The sequence below is a fragment of the Galeopterus variegatus genome, unplaced genomic scaffold, assembly GCF_000696425.1.
Source record: "Galeopterus variegatus unplaced genomic scaffold, G_variegatus-3.0.2 Scaffold425, whole genome shotgun sequence".
Lineage (NCBI taxonomy): Eukaryota > Metazoa > Chordata > Mammalia > Dermoptera > Cynocephalidae > Galeopterus > Galeopterus variegatus.
In genome coordinates, this window is record NW_007726536.1 from 444,878 (window position 1) to 464,543 (window position 19,666).

The window sequence follows — 19,666 nt, forward strand, 5'->3', positions numbered from 1 at the left end:
AAACCAGTGAAGAATTCTTCACTCAAATATCACAAGCAACTCCTAGTTTATGTAAAGTCACAGAAGTTAGAACAAATGCAGATGTGTGGCACAAATTCAGCAACTTGGTTTTTGTTCTTTCTACAATAACATTACTAGTAAATGAGAAAGACCAGAAATGTTTAGGTATTTTTAAAGTTAGGGAGTTAAAGAAAATCCTAACAGTCTGGAAATATTATAGTCTTGAAGAGTTTAAAATAGAATTGTTGATTATTGTTAGATTTAAATACTAACTGGTTGACCACAACCTGCTATTTCTGAGAGAGAACCTGCTAGGTAATTTTCTAAGAAGGCCCTTTGAAAAGTGGATTCCCCTTTTCAGGAGTATTTAGCTGATTTTTAAAGCAAAAAAAAAAAAAAAAAAAAAATATTTTTTTTTTTTTTTAAAAAAAAAAAAAAATATTTTTTTTTTTTTTTAAAAAAAAAAAAAAATATTTTTTTTTTTTTTTAAAAAAAAAAAAAAAAAAAAAAAAAAGTATATTCTATTCTAGAGCTTTCTGCTGCCCAGTGCCTCAGGCAGAATTTTATTGCTTTGGCCCCAGGGAATTTTTCTGGCACCCACTCCCACTCCACCCTCTATTGTTTAAAAACAAAAGACAGGGCAGCTGCCACCAGCTCTGACCACTGACAAATAATCAGCAGCCTCTCCGCTGGGAAACTCCTCTGGTCTTGGCAGAGAGGAACATTTTAAAATGAAGGTGAAACAAAGGGTAAGACCCCTCTTTCTGTCCAAAGCTCCATGCACAGGCTTGTTTTTCTTGCCAACTGTGGTGGCTAACAGCAGTGTTTCTCCAGCTGTGCCAGGACAGTGTGCCAAGATCACATAATAGCAGACTTTTCTCAATTACAGAAACAAGCAAAAAATTCGTGGCAATGAATCGGTTTTCTTTTCACAAGTTTGGCTTTTGCTATCACCAGCCAATACTGAAATCGTTGATTTAGCACAATCTATGATTATCCCAGCCCAAAATAATCTATTTAGTTATTTGCAGTTTAACACTTGGTTTTCAAAGAGCAGCAGGATTTCTTTGAATAAGTTTGGCAATCCCTGTCCTCAATGCTGTGGCAGTCAGGGCCAGGGTGGGTCTCTATTACCTAGAGGCTTCCCTTCCGACACTTTCCCTCAGCATAGTAATTACTGTATTTAGAAGCCCACATTCTATAAATTAGGGTTAAGAGTCAGATGGCCTGGAGGTGTCTTTTTAAGACTATGTAGCTTTCTAGTTGTATAACCTTGGGCAAAATGCCTCTGGGCTGTAAACCTCAGTGTACCATTTGTAAAATAAGAATATCAATAGCTATTTCACTTTGTCACAGGGTTTTTGTAATCATCCAAGGAAATAGATGTGAAATCATTTTGCAAATGGAAAAGTGTTATAAAAAGGCCATATAATTCTGGCCCCCCCACCTCCCGTTACTATTAAAGTTCTTGAATAGAAGGCCATTGCCCAATTGAAGTGCATTTGTTTCTTAAAATGTCTGGCAAAGTGCTGGTTCCTAATCCGCGGTTTTGGTTAGTTTTTCTTAACCAAGTACTTCCTGACTGAGGCACCAAATGATTGGATTAATTAACATTCAGGCTGCTATGACTTTACATTTCTATTTCCAGAGAAATCCCACAAACTCAACAGGACAGGCTCGAATTTAGGCTCAGGGATAACTACTTCAACATGAAGATACATGTTGTAAGGAGTTCTAAGGAACTTTGGGTAGTACATGCTAAAATGCTTATTAAAGAAAAGAAATACAGCCTTTGACATTCTCTTGAAATGCATTTTAAGCACAAGCACATTTAAGCAAAAGTGCTTAGATTGGTAATACTTTTGATTGACTGATCCACACATATTACTCAAAACCTAAAATAACTTGCACAGAGTAGGTGTGTACTCAGTGTTTGGTAAATTATTGAAAGATGAGAGTTGCAGAAAAGAGAGAAACTCAAATGGTGTTAAACTTACTCAAGAACACAATACAGTAGTTAAAATGAATCAATATGGAACAACCTGTCAACAGCAGGTTGAAAAATATAAGCAGGTTGCAAAGTGGTATATAAAGACATTAACATAACAATTTTAAATATGCAAAAAGCTTGATATCTTAGGTATGAATGCATGCTTTGCATTAAAGGTATAAGAGCATGCAGTGGTACTGTGTACCATTCTGCTCTACACAATTCCAGGGGATGCTGTCCTCATCTCGAGCCCTGAAAACATGCACTGGAATGAAAAATCCCAGCTCAGAACAATTGTTACCACTAGGAGACAAAGTGGGGACTAATGGAGATAGGCAAGTAACATAAACAGGGCTTTAGTTATATTCATAATATTTCATTATTAAAAAATATATTCAAAGCAAATATTGCACAATGGTAATGCATGAGAAGCTCTGTGATGGGTATATAGGTATTACATTATTCTCTATGCATGAAATATTTCTTAATGTATCCGATACTATGTAAGGAGAAAAATAATTGAAATTTCTTGGTTTCAGTAATAGTGTAGTATTTATAATTATAGTCACATAAACTTTTATTATAAGTGTCTAAAAATCTATTGCGCTGCTAATAAATTCAGAGGTAAAAATTTTGTATTCTAAAATTAAATAGGAAAGAGAAAGACTTATATAAGACCTTTTCAGGTATGAAAAGAATTTACATAAATTTACATTTAAGCCTTTTTGGGGGATGCTCAAAAAAAAAAAAAGAAAAGAAATATGTGGCTAGCTCTAAAGAAGATGATCTTATTTACTTTGCGAGAAAAGATCTAAGACACATGAGCTGAAATGCTAACTGATAAGGTTTAGCAGTTGCTCAAGGAAAAAAAGTGAACTATGCAAGTCAAATTCCAAAGATCCCGTCTTCAAATTTTGACAATTAGCAAACTCCTACATGGCAGATAATTTCTTATCTCAGTATGAGTGATCCCATCTCTTCTGTCAGCTACTAAAATGAAACTAAGAAATAAACAGTTTACATACCAAAACATCCATCCCGGGGACATATTTGAGGGTTATCATATAGTCTTTTGGAAGATTTGCCACCTACAGAGACCAAAAAGAAAAAAATTCATACACATCAATTAATCATATTATTTTTAGTTGTTTGGAGAGAAATACATACAAAGCTGTCATGCTTTTTAAGTTACCAGTGGATTTCAATATTTACATATATACTGACTTTTCATCCTTGATTTCCCTTTGTAATCAAAGGCACCCTCCAAAAAAAAAAAAAAGAAAGAAAAAGAAAGAGATAATATAAATCTTTTAGGTTCCAAATTCAGTTATGATTGGCTAAGCATAATTTATTCAGTTTTGGAGACTTGATATGAATTTCCACTTCCATCTGTGTTCTTAGAATTTCCCATGAAGACTATTTTCCTACATGTTCTGCTATAAAATTAGAAATAAAGTATGATTTTCTTGTCACATGTTCTCGAAGTGTGGACCTCAAAGTGATGTCTCAGTATCGACAAGAAACCTGGGAGAAAAGCAAATTCTCAGGCCATACTAGACCTACTGAATCTTACTTAACAAATCCTCTAGTTGATTTTAATGCATACTCAAGTTTGAGAACTACTGTTCTGTGTTGATCCTACAAAAATGTCAGTGCAACTTCAAAAAAATAATGCAAATGCTTTAAAACATAAATAATTTAGAAAGATTCAGATTTGGGATATAACTTAATCTGTTTACCTTCAGCTGAACATTCAAGATGCCTCAAATGTTTGCCTGGCTTCTTTTAAAGCTTTAAAAAAATGTCTAAAATATTTACATCAATCATTGTGGCATAAGTGACTAAGCAACAGATTCAGGACCAAGGAACTTAGAGCAAATCAAACTCTTTGTATGTTGGTTCCCCTTATTTGGAAAATGGAGATCAAGTTACCTATGTCAAATGGTCATTCACAGTTGAGGCAAGTGAATGTGCCAAACACACTATAAACATTGGCAAATGACCTTGGAGACATATAACCCTGGTATGTTATACACTTTTAGGCTCTTTTAACTCCCTTCCTACACACAGCACCAGCTCTGTATCACTGTTAAAATTTCCAGCTGAATAGACAACAAATGTCTCAGCCCATTGCATATTGAATCAGTACACAACACAAAAAAGTGGTTTTTCACCATGGCCTCTTCAATAGGTCTATTTTGCTTTGTAGACTTATTTTCCCCTTCATCCTGTCCCTAAAAACTTTATTTCCCTTGTAGAAAGCTGAGATCATGTGCATGTTTGCTGGCCCAGGTCATCTTCTACAAGTTTCCCAAAACATCACATGGTCTTGCCAATAGCTTCTAGAATCTGAGAACAATTTGCTGAGAAAAGAATCCCAGGCAAAGGCCAAAGTAGCCAGAGATGAGCCAAGATGGTAATTGACCCCAAGCTGCTCACCACCATCCTCCTTCCAGTGTGACCACCTTACATGTGTCAGCCTCGAGCTGCAGCAGCGGGTCTGGCTGTTTCTTCTTTAGCTCACTTGATCATACAGTGGTAACGGTGTCTGACACTTATCAAATTTTTACTATGTGCCAGGCACTGTGCTCATTAAGGGCTTAAATTGCATTACCATATCCAATCCTCAGATCTCTGTGACATACATTCTTTACTTGACAGATAAAGAAATTGAGGCTTGAAAAGGTTGAGTAACTTGACTGAGGTCACACAGCCACCATGTGTTAAGTCTGGACTATAATCCAGGTCCTTCTGACAGCAAAGCCTTTCCCTTCTTAGCTCCACTCCACATTTTCATCTGTCCTCTGGGCATTCGTCCTCAGTATTTAGCACTTGGGAGTCTCCATTATCATCTCTCCTCATTCCATCCCCAATAAAACAGTAGAATTCTTGCTGCTTATTGAAAACACATTTGGGCTGCCACAGAAGGTGACATTTTTCACTTACTTTTGGAGTTAATTCTCTTTTCTTTACACTTTCTTCCTCTCAGTCAAGCCTCCCACCATATTCCCGTAATTTCTTTTGTCTTCTGAACCTTTATCCCCATTTTTGAAGAACAAAATGACCTAGTCATTTTATCTAAACCCTGATGGTAAAGACACAACAGACACTTTTGCAGGTGTGAAAGCTGGAATATGAGACTGAGCACAGCTTTCTATTTTGTTATGAACCAACCATGTAAATTCAAGCCATTCCAGATTGAAAAATGCAGCAAGAGGTGGCAGGTACTCTGAACAAAAGCTACTTAACAATCTAGCTTCTTCTTAAACATAATTTACATTATGTGCAAAATACAAGTATAGAACCAAATGAGTTAGTATTTAGAAAACTTAGAAACTGAGTATATATCTAAAGAACAGAGAAAAACATAAGGGATATGCTGGCCAATTCCATTTTATGAGTAACTTATACATAAAAATTGGTTCAAAGAAGTCAAAGAAATCTTACAAGAAGTTCTCTGACCAAGACACTGAAATCTCCACACTGTTCTGCTCTGAGGGGTGTGTTTCTGCATTAAGCTGATATACTGAATATTTAATTTCTGGTGGGACTAAAAAAAATATTTTTGAAAAGTGCTTTATAATTTACAACAATATACAATCTCTACCACAACCCCATGAGATATATCTTATTAAGCCTATTTTACAGATGAGGACATGGAGGCTCAGAGAGGTTGACTGGCATCCAAGGTCATAGGCATCAAGAGTAATTGGTGGAGGGAAGATGCAAACCTTGGCTCTGTGTGGTCATGCTCAGCACACCGATCTAGACAGCAGTCTCCCCTTGATTACTTTCTTGGCTTTTGTTGGTTCCTTTCCAGTTACATTTGGAAGATAACTTAAAAAGTCAAATTGTATGTAGATAGCTGTGGTTGCTTCATAAATTATATTACTTTCTAAGCATTTGTATATGTTGAATAGCATTCAGAAAGCACAGATAACCTTGCAATAAATTTAACTTCTCTGATCTATATTGATCATATGGAAAATCTTATAGAGTAGAGGAAGCCTTTGGCCTGGAACTTGGGAGATGTTTCTTAGAGGCAGTACATTTAATGTAGGGGCCAACAGCACAGGTTCTGGAGACAGACTGCTCAGATTGGTTCCTGCCCTTATCTCCTGCTAACTCGAAGATCTTGGGCAAGTTACTTCATCTACTTTAGCCTTAATTTACACATGTGTCTAGTGGCAATCATAATAGAATCTAGCAAATGGATTTATAAGAAATAACTCATATAAAATACTAAGTGCTTAGGTATGGTATATAAATCAGTATGAGTTTCTATTAATATTAAACACAAGGGAATCAGGTATTCTAGATAGAAGAAGGAAAGACAAAGGAATGGGAAAGCTCATGGTGTGTCAGGGAGACCCAAAAAGAGGTAAGAAATATGCCAGGAAAGCCACATTGGAACCTGTTTAATGCTGGGCTAAGGAAGTTAAATAGGAGGCAGTGAGGTTCAGCAGAAACAGTTCTCTCACCAGCACCCTACAGCAAATTACTCCTACTGAGGCACGTCGCATCCTCTCTGTGCAACTTCTACTCCTGTGTGTAAAATAAAAAGGGTGAACTAGATAATAAGTAAAAACTCAGTGTGGTCTGACTTTCTCATATAAGCCATAGTGCAACCTTGAACATGTTTAAACAGGGAGGGAACATGCAAGTAAATTTAGGAAGATTAGTGTGGAAGGATGGATTGGAGCATGGAGAGAAGAGAGAGGCAAAAAGCTAGAAGACCACTAGGAAAGTACTAAATATGTGTTAAATATTTAAACAGAGACTAGAAGCTAGAAAAGCAAGAATCTGGTCTAGATTCCAAGGAGGTATCCTGTTGGTAAGGTTAAATGAGCAAATAACTAATTTAATGAGTAAGTAACTTGCTTTGAGTTAATAAGGTTAATGAGTAGGTAACTTGTTTTATTTTGAAAACAAATCTATCCTACTAAAATAAAGTCAGGGAAAACAAAATAGAACCTAATTGATGGAAAATTTTACCAAAGGCCAAATCATTCCAATGAGCTTTGGTTTGGAGTGTGAGGATGTAGTATTATGCCAGATTATAAAACGTATAAAACAGCAAAGACAAGTTAGTTGATGATAGGATAAACTTTACTAGATGGGCCCCATTTGCTATCTTTTTTGGATGCCCTGAAGATTGACCATACTCAGTGACACTGGAGAAAAAAAAAAAATGCATAGAAGAAAAGCATTTAGAACTGCTGGAAACAGGGCCAAGAAAAACTCTTTGCAAGCCAAACCGGCACTGGCTGCATATCAGACCCTGAAGGTATTTGGAGTCAGGAGAAAAAGAAGTCAAAGTCAGAACACTTAACTTCCTCTCTAGATCTCTGGTTTAAAACCTTTGGATCTCATAATTCAGATGTCACTGAGGTCCCTAAATCTCACAAAATCAGTGGCCACTTGGATATCCTTGGCAAGACCCTTACTAGTCTCAGTTGTCTCTTCCAATTCCAAGAGAGGAATCAAAATGCAGTAGTGGCTCACAATTCCCTTGGTCAATGTTGTGCATATGTATGCTCCTTCTGGGGAAAGAGTCCCTGGTTTTCAGTCTCATCAGATCCAAAGAAGTTTAAGAATCACAACTACAGAGGAGAAAAAGCTCTACACTTCTCTCTAAATATCATAGTTCACTCATGTGCAATAGCTGACTGTAATGCTGGTTGTTCAGCCTTCAGAAATAACACAGGAAAAAGCTTTTTGCTTTTTCATTTCTCCTGATAAATTATTTCCCATTAATATTGATTAAAAATCTAAATAACCAGGTCAATTACCTTTAGTTTTCAAGGGTATCTGTTTTTTGTTTGTTTGTTTTAATTTTTTTAATATAACTAAATTAGTGATTAAAAAAAATTAAGATGCAACTCCAGGCTTTTCTAGGTCATCTTTTCTCAGTAAAGAACACCTAAATAAAGGTGGATAACTCTTGTATCCTTTCAAAAAGGAGACATTAAAAACTTTTTTGTCTTTTTCATAAACATACTTATGATGATGATTCCAATTAAGTAGCACTAATTTTGAGCTTCTACAATATGATAACTTCTTGATCACAATGAGATAAAGAAACTACTACTCCGGAAATAAAGTTTAATAGGTCACAATGATAATTTGTAAATCGCAGTCGAAACTGACATCTTACACTACTGAGAAGGCATTATAAATTATGAACTGAGATCTTGTGCTGCAAAGACAAGTAGTTATGGGTTCAAACCTATACTCAGCTATTTTCCAGGTGATGATGTTTAATAAAACATCACTAGATCTCACCTTCCTAACCAATAAACTGGGGGTAAAAATAATTACCTCATAGGGCTGTGAAAACTAAAGGAAACCATCCATACAACGTGCTTTGCGTGGTGCTTGGATACTCATACCATAACTACTGCTTTTAAAAGCTAAAGAGAAGACATTATCTGAGTGGCTTATTCCATAAAGAAAGAACAATTTCTTTCTCATGATAAATTGACGTGCTTGGTAATATAGCAAGTCATTTAGACAGGTTTTATAAATATTATTTCTAATATACTTCTACCTTTTCTTTAAATACTGAAAGTCCTAAATTTAGCTTTAAATAGAGAAGGACATTTCTACTCATCATAGGAGCAAAAAATAAAATGTGAAATATTGCAAACTAATAAAAATAACTTTAAAATTCATCTATCAAACTATCGTTCTTCAAAGGTCAAATAGAACTATGTGAGACCTCTACTTTTAAAGAGAAGATATACATAGGTCATTTGAAGAAAAGATGAGAATTCATCTGGAAATGGGGAGATTCAGAAACTCCAATCCTTCACTTCAATGCAGTGGTCATGCTATTTGAAGAACATAATATTTGAAGAAGAAAAATCGTAATTAGTCAAAGCTGCCCATTCAAAGTATAAACATTTAATTATCTGAGGACATTTTTATAATCTCCCATTATGTTTATCTCCAAGAGTTATGTATTAACATAATCAATTTAAAATAAGTGCCTACAAGACCAGGAAAACTATAGATTCCTTTGTTCTAATCCTATCCTGATTTGTGGACTGACCTTGAAAAGACAGAGTAATTTCACCTTTACAAGATGGGAATGGGACAGCAACCTACCTTAGAAAACACTTTGAGGAAGATGATTCATTGCTCAATAGATATTTGAAGATATAAATATTTTTTAAAAGCAGCAAAGTCACATTTAATTAAATTCCTCCAAATGAAGGAAAAACATCATCACAAATAAAAGGAAGAGTAGGGAGAGCAAACAGGGCAAACTAATTTGAACTATTTCAATAGTTGGATTTCCTCTTTATATGACACTTAGAACTATTAAAAGCTGCAACCTCACTTCCCAGGAGTAAAAGTTTTAAAAGTTTGATTCATCTTCTTCCCAGATACTTGACCCTTTCTTTACATACATCTTAGTTTGCCATTTAAAACAAGTCTTGCAACATTTTTTAGAAACAAAGCAAAATGTTCTGTAAATAGATGAATGATTATGCTGAGTAAACATGCCAGAAGGATTTCAAATGAAAACCATGGGGACTGTAGGGGCAGTAGAAAGTGTCCAAGAAGAAATTTAAAAAAAAAAAAAAAAAGTCAGTAAAGCCATAAATCATGTGCTTCTGTGACATGAGAATCACCCTGAGCAAACAAACTTAAGGTTTGTGGGCACAGAGCACATTGCCATCTAATGCAAAGGTGGACACTGGTAGAGACTGCACAGGAATGATTTCAGCTGAAGAAATCACTGTGAGCACAAGGCAAAAGGATACCATCAGCTCATTCTTTCTCTCATATAAAATACACCAAGGTTATGTCTGCAAAGCAAATTCCTCTCATTCTGTATAACTCCTTTAGTCCAGGCATTATTCCAGGAGGTGCAACCTGAAAAAATATCACTATGGAATAAAATAATTTAAAGCCAAAAGGGCCTCCAAGGTCTCTAATTTAGCAGTTCTTGTCTTCTTTGGGGTCAGAGACTTCTCTGAGAAGTGATGAGAGGGGGCACTCTCTCAGAAATGGACATAAAGCACATGAAGGGCTATTCAGAGTTCCATGTGCAGGCATTTGAAGCTTATGAGGCCCAGATTCAGAACTATCGATCATGTTCATGTTCTTCATTTTAAAAAACAGAAAACTGAATCCCAGAAAGGTTCAGAGGCTTGTCCAAGGTCATACAGCCAGGTAATAGTAGTGCTGGTATCTAAATGACCCGGTGTTCTTGGCTTCTACCAAGACGCTTTGCTCCAGCATTTTTTGGAAAAAGGCTGTGATTATCTGTATCCACAAGACTCAACAGTCACTTGTGTTGCTGTGTGAATTAGTGAAATGAGTGAGTTAGGATAGGAATGCTTAGCTTCTTTTCAAATATGAAAAAAAACACTATAAGCATTATGGCCTATGCAGTCCTGGTACTTCTATGCAAATAACTATCACATGCGATGCTAGTCCGAAACATTAGGCTCCTACACCCCACCTCCACAAGCTGAGATTTGGTAGTTCTGCAGTGGTGCCCTTACAGCTGTACCTTAAATAAGTACCCTGAGAGATTGTGATGGTATGGTTCTCAAATAATATTCTGCAGTCTTTGGTTTAAAGTGACAGCTTTCAAACATTTTTTCATAAGCTTGATTCTTTTTTCAAGCCAAGTTTTGTTTGGAAATCCAGATATACAAATAAAAGCTGAATATGTTGGTGGGCTCTAGGAGCACGTTTGAAAACCACTGTTCCAGAAGACACACACTGATAAATGGGACCAGGAGCTGGGTTTCACCACTCTTGGGTCTCAGTTTCCTTATTTATAAAATAGTTTGCTTAGATTGTCTCTAAACTTCTTTCCAGCTCCAGCATCTTATGATCCTACAAACACCACTACTACTACAACTACCACTATAAATAGGTCAGATCTCAGGCATTTACCTTGTTCAAGCACTGTTTTATTAACTCATTTAATCCTCACAATCACTCTTTAAGGTTAAGAACTATTAATCTCTCTAATTATACTGGTAAGGAAACTGAGGCATAAAGAGGTTCTGTGACAATAACTGGTGAAAAATTTATATATACTTTCTCTTGTTTGATCTATACCACAAAATTGAGAAGTAGGAACTGAGTTTTAGAAAGGAAGTTATTTATCTAAGGTCAAAGATCTATGATTTAAACTCAGGTTTGAAAGATTCCAAAATCCATTCTTTTAACCAATATATCAGCACAGGTTGGATCCTATGTTATACCATGGGATCTTCTATATGATATCCATTTCTGTTTTGTTATTGTGGTGTTAGTGATATGAATTCACATTTTAATGGAGATGGCTTATCTCCCAAATTAGATTATAACTGCTATGAGCTCAGGGATTGTTTTATACTTTTCTATTTCCTACTCTATGAAATACAGGCTGTGAATTGTATAGGTCTTTATTTGTTCAATTAGAGGTGATCTTCTGAGCCCTACTTTTTATAAACTTGATTTGTTTTCTTTTCTTTTTTTTTTTTTTTAAAAAAAGATGACCAGTAAGGGGATCTTAACCCTTGATTTGGTGTTCTCAGCACCACACTCAGACAGTGAGCTAACCGGCCATCCCTATATAGGATCCGAACCCGTGGCCTTGGCGTTATCAGCACCACACTCTCCGGAATGAGTCACGGGGCCAGCCCTTCATTTGTTTTCAAGTGACTTATTAAAGAATATAATCCAAAGAAAACAAACTAATTTCACTACAGCGACTCTTAAGATTGATTTTTTTTTTCTCTTTGAGTTAATAGCTGTAAGGAGCATTTCAGTTTAATGATTTGACGTTTGCTATTTTAGTGTCAATATTAATAAATATTCCTTTCCAGACACTTCTTTCTCATCTTATTAATGCTTCTGGCCATTTTTCATTGTATTAGCTTTTAGATAACAGGCTAATAATAAGCAGATGGTTAAAAACAAGAATAGAAAATCTTGGAAGGTGCTTATAATACCTACTTATACCACTTGAAAATATTAGTTTGACATTTCACAGGAAGTGATGCTTATTAAGTAGTATTCCTTAAATACTTAGCAAATAATAAGGCCTACCAGTAATTTTTCTTAAATACCATGTTAATCTCGGACATGCCCAGTCTGTGGTCATCTTCCAAATCTGCTTCCTTGCCCGCATAATTGAAATTTGCTCCCTAGGGCCAGTGCAGATCTGGCCCCAGCTCACTCTCAGCTTCCATAGTTATACCAGCAGCTCAGTGTGAGCTCTAATTTCCCAGGGACCTTGAAGCATAATCTGGAGATTTGTATTAACCTGACATCTATATAAATCTATACAACATAGGTATAACTAGTCATAATAATAAAAATTGAGATTAAATTAGCACCAGGACATATAGTCTCTAAACTTTGACAGAATAGGCCGTCTAGAGCAATAGTTCTTAAACCTCCTTTCAGGAATTTGTTAAAAATGTAGATGCCTGGAGCCCTTTCTCAATCTTATCAAACTAGTTTCTTGGAGTGGGGCCCAAGCACCTGTAACTTTAATAAGCACCACAGGTGATGAGCTGCTCACCAAAGTGGAGCAAATCATTTCTTCATCCACTCAACAAACATTTAATGAACGCCTTCTATTGAAATACACAAAATTTAGAATATAAACACACAGTATCTTTTTAGTATTATTTCTTGGGTCACAAACTAACAAACAATTTGAGAAAAAGGACCATGATCTATGTACTTATTATTATTATTTTGGCAGTGGGCCAGTACAGGGATCTAAACCCTTGACCTTGGTGTTATCAACACCACACTCTAACCGAGTTAACCGGCCAGCCCCATGATCTATGTTTTTAAAAAATACTTCACCTTCACTCTCATCCCTATACACAACACCCAGCTGGGTGTACAGTAGGAAAAAGTTGCATTGTTTTGCTTACCAATCCCTCAAGTAAAATATGTAGATACATCTTCAGCTGCTGTTTCAGAGCACTCTTCTAAACCTGGACTCTCTAGGTGTTCTTCTAAGGAATCTGCATAAATTGTGGTGTGTGTGTGTGTGTGTGTGTGTGTGTGTGTGTTTCTAATTCTGCATTGAGGCTATATAGCAAAAATGTCATAAAGTTACTTTTGAAAATGCTAGGTCATGCTGCAGCTGTGTTCAGTAGGTCAGGGAAAGCCTGCTCCTACTTATTTGGATTAAGAGACTTTAACCACAGCATTAAACTTTTGTTTTGAAGTTCTGTTATGAACCCAAAATAAAATATACAAACCGAAAAATGTTTATCAAGAGCAGGGAAGCCCCCTCTACTCCCATATCCTATCATCTCAACAAGTATACTTTTCTTTCACTTCTCTGTACTACAAGCCTCGTTTCTCCTCCATTCTCACATCACCTCTGTTCTCTAGTAAATATTCAAGTAACTGAGTGCCACCTGACTGACTATTTTGAACCAGGAAATTACAAAAATGCTTCTCAAACTTTGTTTATCCTGAAATCAGACATGGTATAAATGGGCATGTAAACTCTCTCCTAGATCGCCAGAGTTGGGAAGGATGCGTTCCAGATGTGTTACACCCTTTCTGTGGTTTGAGTCTTAAGGGAAGCATCGGGAGAAGCACGGCATGAAACTGGCAGTGACCAAGGGACACCAGTGCAAATGGGCTTCTTCTGAGGGAAGAGTTCCAACATGACAAACGTGGCAGATGAGTCCACTCAACATTTGGGGAATAAATCACTCTTTCAACTATGTGCACTCACCCACATCTGACTTCATGCTGATGCAAATGGGAGAATGGTATCTCCGAACTCCTTTTGTTGGGCATGGTAGAGTAGGAAAGTGGTGGAGGGGAACTAAGACACACTGAGGAACCCACCAAAGAGATGATGGGGTACAAGCTGTTGCCGGCATATCAGCACACAGCAAACTCTCCTGGGTCCTTCACCACCTGTGAATGAGGCAGAAAGACCAGCAAAGAAACTCACTGCAGTGGTGTGTGATGGGCTGACTTTCCCACCAAATTCTCCATGACCTTAAATATTTCCCTACCTGCTCTCTATAAACTCTTTACAATAACTCAACGATTCCTTTCCTTGTCTTAGAAAAATACTAATTTGGGGCCAGAAAAACCTGAGTCTTTGATCAACAAGCACAAGCAAAAGAGTCACAACCGTGGAAAAGCATTCCTTACTTACCAATTTTGTGACGTCTTTTACATTATTAGTCACACGATTCCCGCAGATCCCTTTAGTTTTGACGAGAGGATTAAATAGGAGCAGTTGAAGATAAAAGCAAGTGATAATCCAAGTCTAAATGAAAACAGAAAAATTGCTTGGTGACCATCCATTCAATCTCGAGTCATGTAAACTATTAACATATTATGCCTTGATGTGGGAAAGGCCAATCTGCTATCTTTTTTGTAAAAAAGCTGTTGGCTTAAATACAACTAAATGCTAGGCATTCGAACTATGATCATCAAATGTTTAAAAGATTCTCAGTTAAAATCTGGTTTGAATTATTCTTTCAGTGACATTATTGTTGACTTTTGTCAAAAGCTTTCTGCAGCCAATTTCCGAATGGCAATTAGGGATGACTTGTAGCAACATGTGACAGACTTATTTAGTGTGTCTTCTAAAAACTAGGGAATGCATAATATTCATACCTTAAGGCACCAAAAGAAACTTTCTTTTGCTACTTTAAACATAAATTGTTTGACAAGTAGCAGCATAACTCCTGAATGGTGCTTTAATACAATCGTACACCAAGTTAAAGTGAGGAAGAAAGGTGCATTTTAGATCTAAGACAGAATTTAACCTAATTTGTGAGACATCAAAAGAATTATTGCTTTATTCTTTTGAATGATAGATTTTTAGTCACTTAATAAGGAAAATATTTCGTTGGCCAATAGGAAGACACTCTTGAACCCTAGCAGGAAGTAATCGCTCTTATACACACGCATATACACCCCCCAGACACACACGTCTTTTTGAAAATAACACTTTCTATCATGTATTATAGTGACTTATTTACTTTATCGTGACTTATTTTTCCTTAGTACACTATACTTTAGAGTTTTAAGTACTTGGGCATCTGATTTATTTTTTAGTATCTTTATTATACAGAACCACAGGACCTTGCATATAAAAAGCCCTGAATAAACATTTGCTGGATGAATCAGTGGTCAAAGTAAAAACATATTTTAGTGCTCTAATTCATAACCGTTTGTTGAACATGTATTATGAGACAGAGACTGTACCAGTTGCTACAGAAACAAAGACAATGCAGATGCCCTTGAAACTCAGAGGTATGTAAATAAATAACACCCACACCTTGTAATAAATGCTTTGGGAATACAGAGGAGGAAACAATTAATCAATTACTCTTAAGGGGGAGAACCGGTGGCAGGAAAACAGTGCCAAGAAAAGCCAGGGAGAAAATATGACTCTGGCTGGATTTTGTAGGACATGGAGGAGTTTTCAAGGGTCAACAAAGATGAGTATTCCAGGAAAAATAGCCTGAGTAAAGGCATGGAGATATGAAGATATTTAAAAACATTTGAGATTTCTTTTATGAACTAACATCCAAAGGAATCTTTAAGTAATTACGCAAAAGCCCAGATGCACGTTACTAGAAATCTTTTCTATTTATGCAACTAGTCATGTGCCAAAAGGAAATGGAGTATTATTTCCAATTAATATCAGCACACTAATTAGATATTGCATGAACCAAATGATAATTATCATTTGCTAAGATTTTTAAGAGTACAATGCTACTTACATGGATTTAGTGGCTTGAAAACAAAATTAAAACCTTTTACTCCTTTACCATTGTGGTCTATTTTAGCAGTAATCATGCTTAATTTTATTTAAGGTTACTTTGAGCACTGTGGGGTCACACTTTACAGTATTGTCTCCTTTGGACCACAGTGAAGACTAAATTGTGTAAATGATTTATTTGGGGGATTCATCTTTTTGGTCAATCCTAACATATAACATCTCCCCTAATAACACTGTCTTCCTTCACATATGTAAATATAATTTACTAAAATACAGCTTTCTTTGACATTGTCATTGCAAAGAAGTAACTCTCCTTGAAATGTATTTCTCCAAGGCCCTCTTTCCTGATATGATTTGGGAAGCCTCCCTAAGGATCTCTATAATTGGAGTATCTCACTAATAACCATCTTCATATTCTAGGCTCTAGGAAATATAAAGGCAAAAATTGTTACTTGTCTTTACCATGCCTCATGACTGGCATTGAATAAATACTAAAAGAAACATTTGTCCATTCATTCATTTGACAAATATTTATTGAGCACCTAGTGTGTGCCAAGCATTGTTCTAGATGCTAGGGCTACATAAATGAACAAAAAGACAAAATCCCTGCTCTCATGAAGCTTACCTTTTAGTGAGGGAAGACGAACCATAATTGACAAACATAAGTAACTAGGTTATATAGTCAGAAGATGTTAAGGGCTATGGAAAAAGAAAAATTAGAGCAAGGTAAGGAAGGTTGGGCTTATAGTGCCTACTCTGATCTATTAGTAGCAGTAATCTTAGGGTCAGATTGACAGTCACACTCACGAGATACCACAGGCTTTACCCAGCTCCAAGGGTACTACTGTGCTTTAAGAAAAGATTCAGGATAGGCAATAAAAGAGCAGGTATAGCAACCAGCATCACAGACGTCACCTGACTCCCAGACTGTCTCTAGTGTCCACAAACCACTGCACACTTGGGACATGGGTGGCAATGACAGATGATGTTGGGTAAGCAGGACCACTCCTTCAGCTTATACCTTGCTAGTTAAGTAGCCCTTTCAGAGCATGTGATGAGCTTCTGTTCATTTTCCAGAGCAGCTCCCTCCATCTGTACCAGTCACAACAATAAAGTACATATTGGTGCTTATTCTGCTACCTAGTAACTTCAGCTGGATTCTCTGGATGAAGTATAGGTATGCAGACACTTCTCGAGTTCCTGTTGCAAGGAGGATTATAGAAAACATAAAATCCCTGGACATCTCTGAGTCTAAAGAAAAAACCACAGAACTAGCCATTACCTCTTTCCCCCTGGAGACTGCAGAATGAGTGAAGACATCTTGAAACTTTTAATAGGATGATTACTGGGTGCTTCATTGAGAAGGCAATATTTTACCAAAGATTGGATGAAACTAAGGAAGTGATACATGCAGATATTCGTGGGAACAGTACTGTAGACAGAGAGAAAAGCTGGTGCCAAGGCCCTAAGGTCTATTTAAGGAATCTTCTTTATTTAAGGAACAGCAAGAGTAAACTAAGGAGCAGTAGAATCTCATGATGTCAGAGAGAGAACGCAGAGGCCAGATCACAGAGGGTACTGTAGCCCACTGCCTAGACTTCGACTTTTAGTGTGAATTAAATAGAAGTCATTGCAGAATTTTGACCAGAGGAGGGATATGAACATACTTCAAAATTAAAAATTAAACTAGTTTAAAAAATTCACTCTGATTGCTGTATTCAGAACAGACTTAAGGGTAACAACAGGTAGAAAAAAAAAAAAAAAAACAGAGAGACCAATTAGGGGTTATTGCTATAATCCAAACAAGCAAGGGTTGCAGCAATGAATTGACTGGAAGTGGTTAGATTCTGGACATCTTCTGAAGGCTGACCCAAGAGGATTTCCTGACAGAGTGTAATTTAAGAGAAAGAGTCAAAGACAACTCCCAGGACTTTGGCCTGAACAACTGGAAGGATGCTGTTGCCACCAATGGATATGGGGAAGGCTGGGGGTCCAGAAAGTTTGGGGGCAGATCAGGAGTACAGTTTCCAGTATGTTAAGTTTGAAACGTCTTTCAGATATTCCAGTGATTACATACACCAAGTCAGGATATTTAAATCTGGATTTAGGAGGGAGGTTTGCACTGGATGTATGAGAGCCCTCAATACATAAATGAAATTTTAAGCAAAAGAGTGGGTGAGATCACCAAGGGAGTGGACATATGTAGAAAAAAGAATGAAGGACTGAGCATCCGATGCGGCTCTAACCTCAAGATGTCTGGCAGAAGAGTTAGAACCCTTAAAGGAGCTTGAGAGGGAGAAGCCAAATGATCATAGGAGAAAGGCAAGTTAAAAAAAAAAAAGTTAAGGAGCAGGAGTCAAAGTATGTCAAATGCTGGTAATAGGTCAAGTAAGATAAGGACTGGATACAGCAACATAGAGGTCACTGGTGACATTAACAAGAACATTTTTTTTCACACAGGATGGGAAAATGCCAGTCTGGAGTGGGTTTTAAAAAGCACAAGAGGAGATTAACCAGTGAGCACAGACAGCTCTTTTCAAAGTTCCCTTGAAAGGAGAACAAATAAACAAACACATAAATAAATAAAAAGAAAATGGGGAGGTAGCTGGCAGAGAATTGGGGATGAAGAGAGTTTAATTTATAAGACGGTAGAAATACCAGGATGTCTGTATGCCCATGGGGATGATTCAGTAAAAGGAAGCAACTGGTAATGTAGGTCAGAAGAGAGGGAACTGTTTGAGCGATGTCCTTAAGTAGACAAGGAGGAGTGAGATCGAGTTCTCAAGTAGAGGGTCTGGTTTTAAATAGGAGTATAGTTAATCAAGGCTATATGGCAGGATATTGGAACATGAGTGCAGATGCTAGTGAATAAAGCTAAAATATATTGAAACATTTAAACTATGTATTAATCTTCTTGCATATCTAATAGCAAACAAAATTTAACTTTCACATATTCTAATTTTAAAGATAAAGAAATCGAGGTACATAGAGATTTGGTGACTTCTGAATGGTGAAATCAGAATGTAAATCCAGGTCTACCCAATTCTAACTACTGTCCTTGTAGGCACCCCGTATTGTCCCAGCACTCACAGAAATTGGTTAGACCTTTTATGAGGATGTTAATATCTCTAAAACTGATAATTTCGCAAATATCAAGTATACGGAGACAAATTTCTTCCATATTCCATGCCACAGCTGAATATTCTACATTATTCAAATTATCATAACTTCAATATATGTCCTTTGACAGTTGCTTAAAATATATTAAAACACAAATATCTGTAAAGATATGATTTTGCTCATTTTACAGGAATCTATTTGGTCCTGGCTAAAATTTCTTTCTATGTTAACTAATGACATTCAAATATCCCTGAAAAACCTGCATTTCCTGAAGTACTTTATTTTTATTTTTTTATTTTTTTATTTTTTTTGTCTTTTTGTCTTTTTTCCGTGTCCGGCAACGGATCGCAACCCTCAGTGTTGCCCCCGTACCGGACCAGGGACCGGCGACGGGATCGCAAGCCTCGGCGTTGCTCCCGCGCCTCGCTCAGCCAGTGAGCGGGAGCCGGTCTGTACGTGGGATCCGAACCCTCGGACGGGAGCGCTGCCGCGCTTCCCAAGCGGCGCACTATCCAGTGCGCCACCGGGCCGGCCCCTGAAGTACTTTATTTTAAAGCTATTATCAGTAAACTCATATTGTAACTTAACTTTGCATATATATTGCTACCATTAAGGAATATTTCCCTTTTTTAAAATTCAAGAACTAACTCTGGCATAGCTAAATATAAGGACAGAGGAGCAGTCAAGGTAGAAATGCTGAGAATTCTGCATAGAAGGAGTAAAACCTGCTTCATCAGTATTCTCAGAAGAGGGCTGAAATGCAGAGCTTACATCTTTATGTGGAAAAGAAAATTTTCAGTATTAATTACTCTATA

At 36.8% G+C, this 19,666-nt stretch overlaps 1 protein-coding gene across 5 annotated transcripts in view; it reads right to left on the reverse strand.

Annotated features, from left to right (window-relative positions):
- Nucleotides 1-19,666, reverse strand: part of KITLG (KIT ligand) — an 84,979-nt gene that overhangs the window by 36,914 nt on the left and 28,399 nt on the right. For all 5 annotated transcript variants that reach the window (XM_008568613.1, XM_008568611.1, XM_008568610.1 and 2 more), the window contains exons 2-3: nt 14,151-14,264; nt 3,016-3,078 (exon numbers count right to left, since the gene is read on the reverse strand). In XM_008568613.1, coding sequence (XP_008566835.1) covers nt 3,016-3,078; nt 14,151-14,264 — 177 coding nt within the window. The remainder of the gene's footprint in view (nt 1-3,015; nt 3,079-14,150; nt 14,265-19,666) is intronic.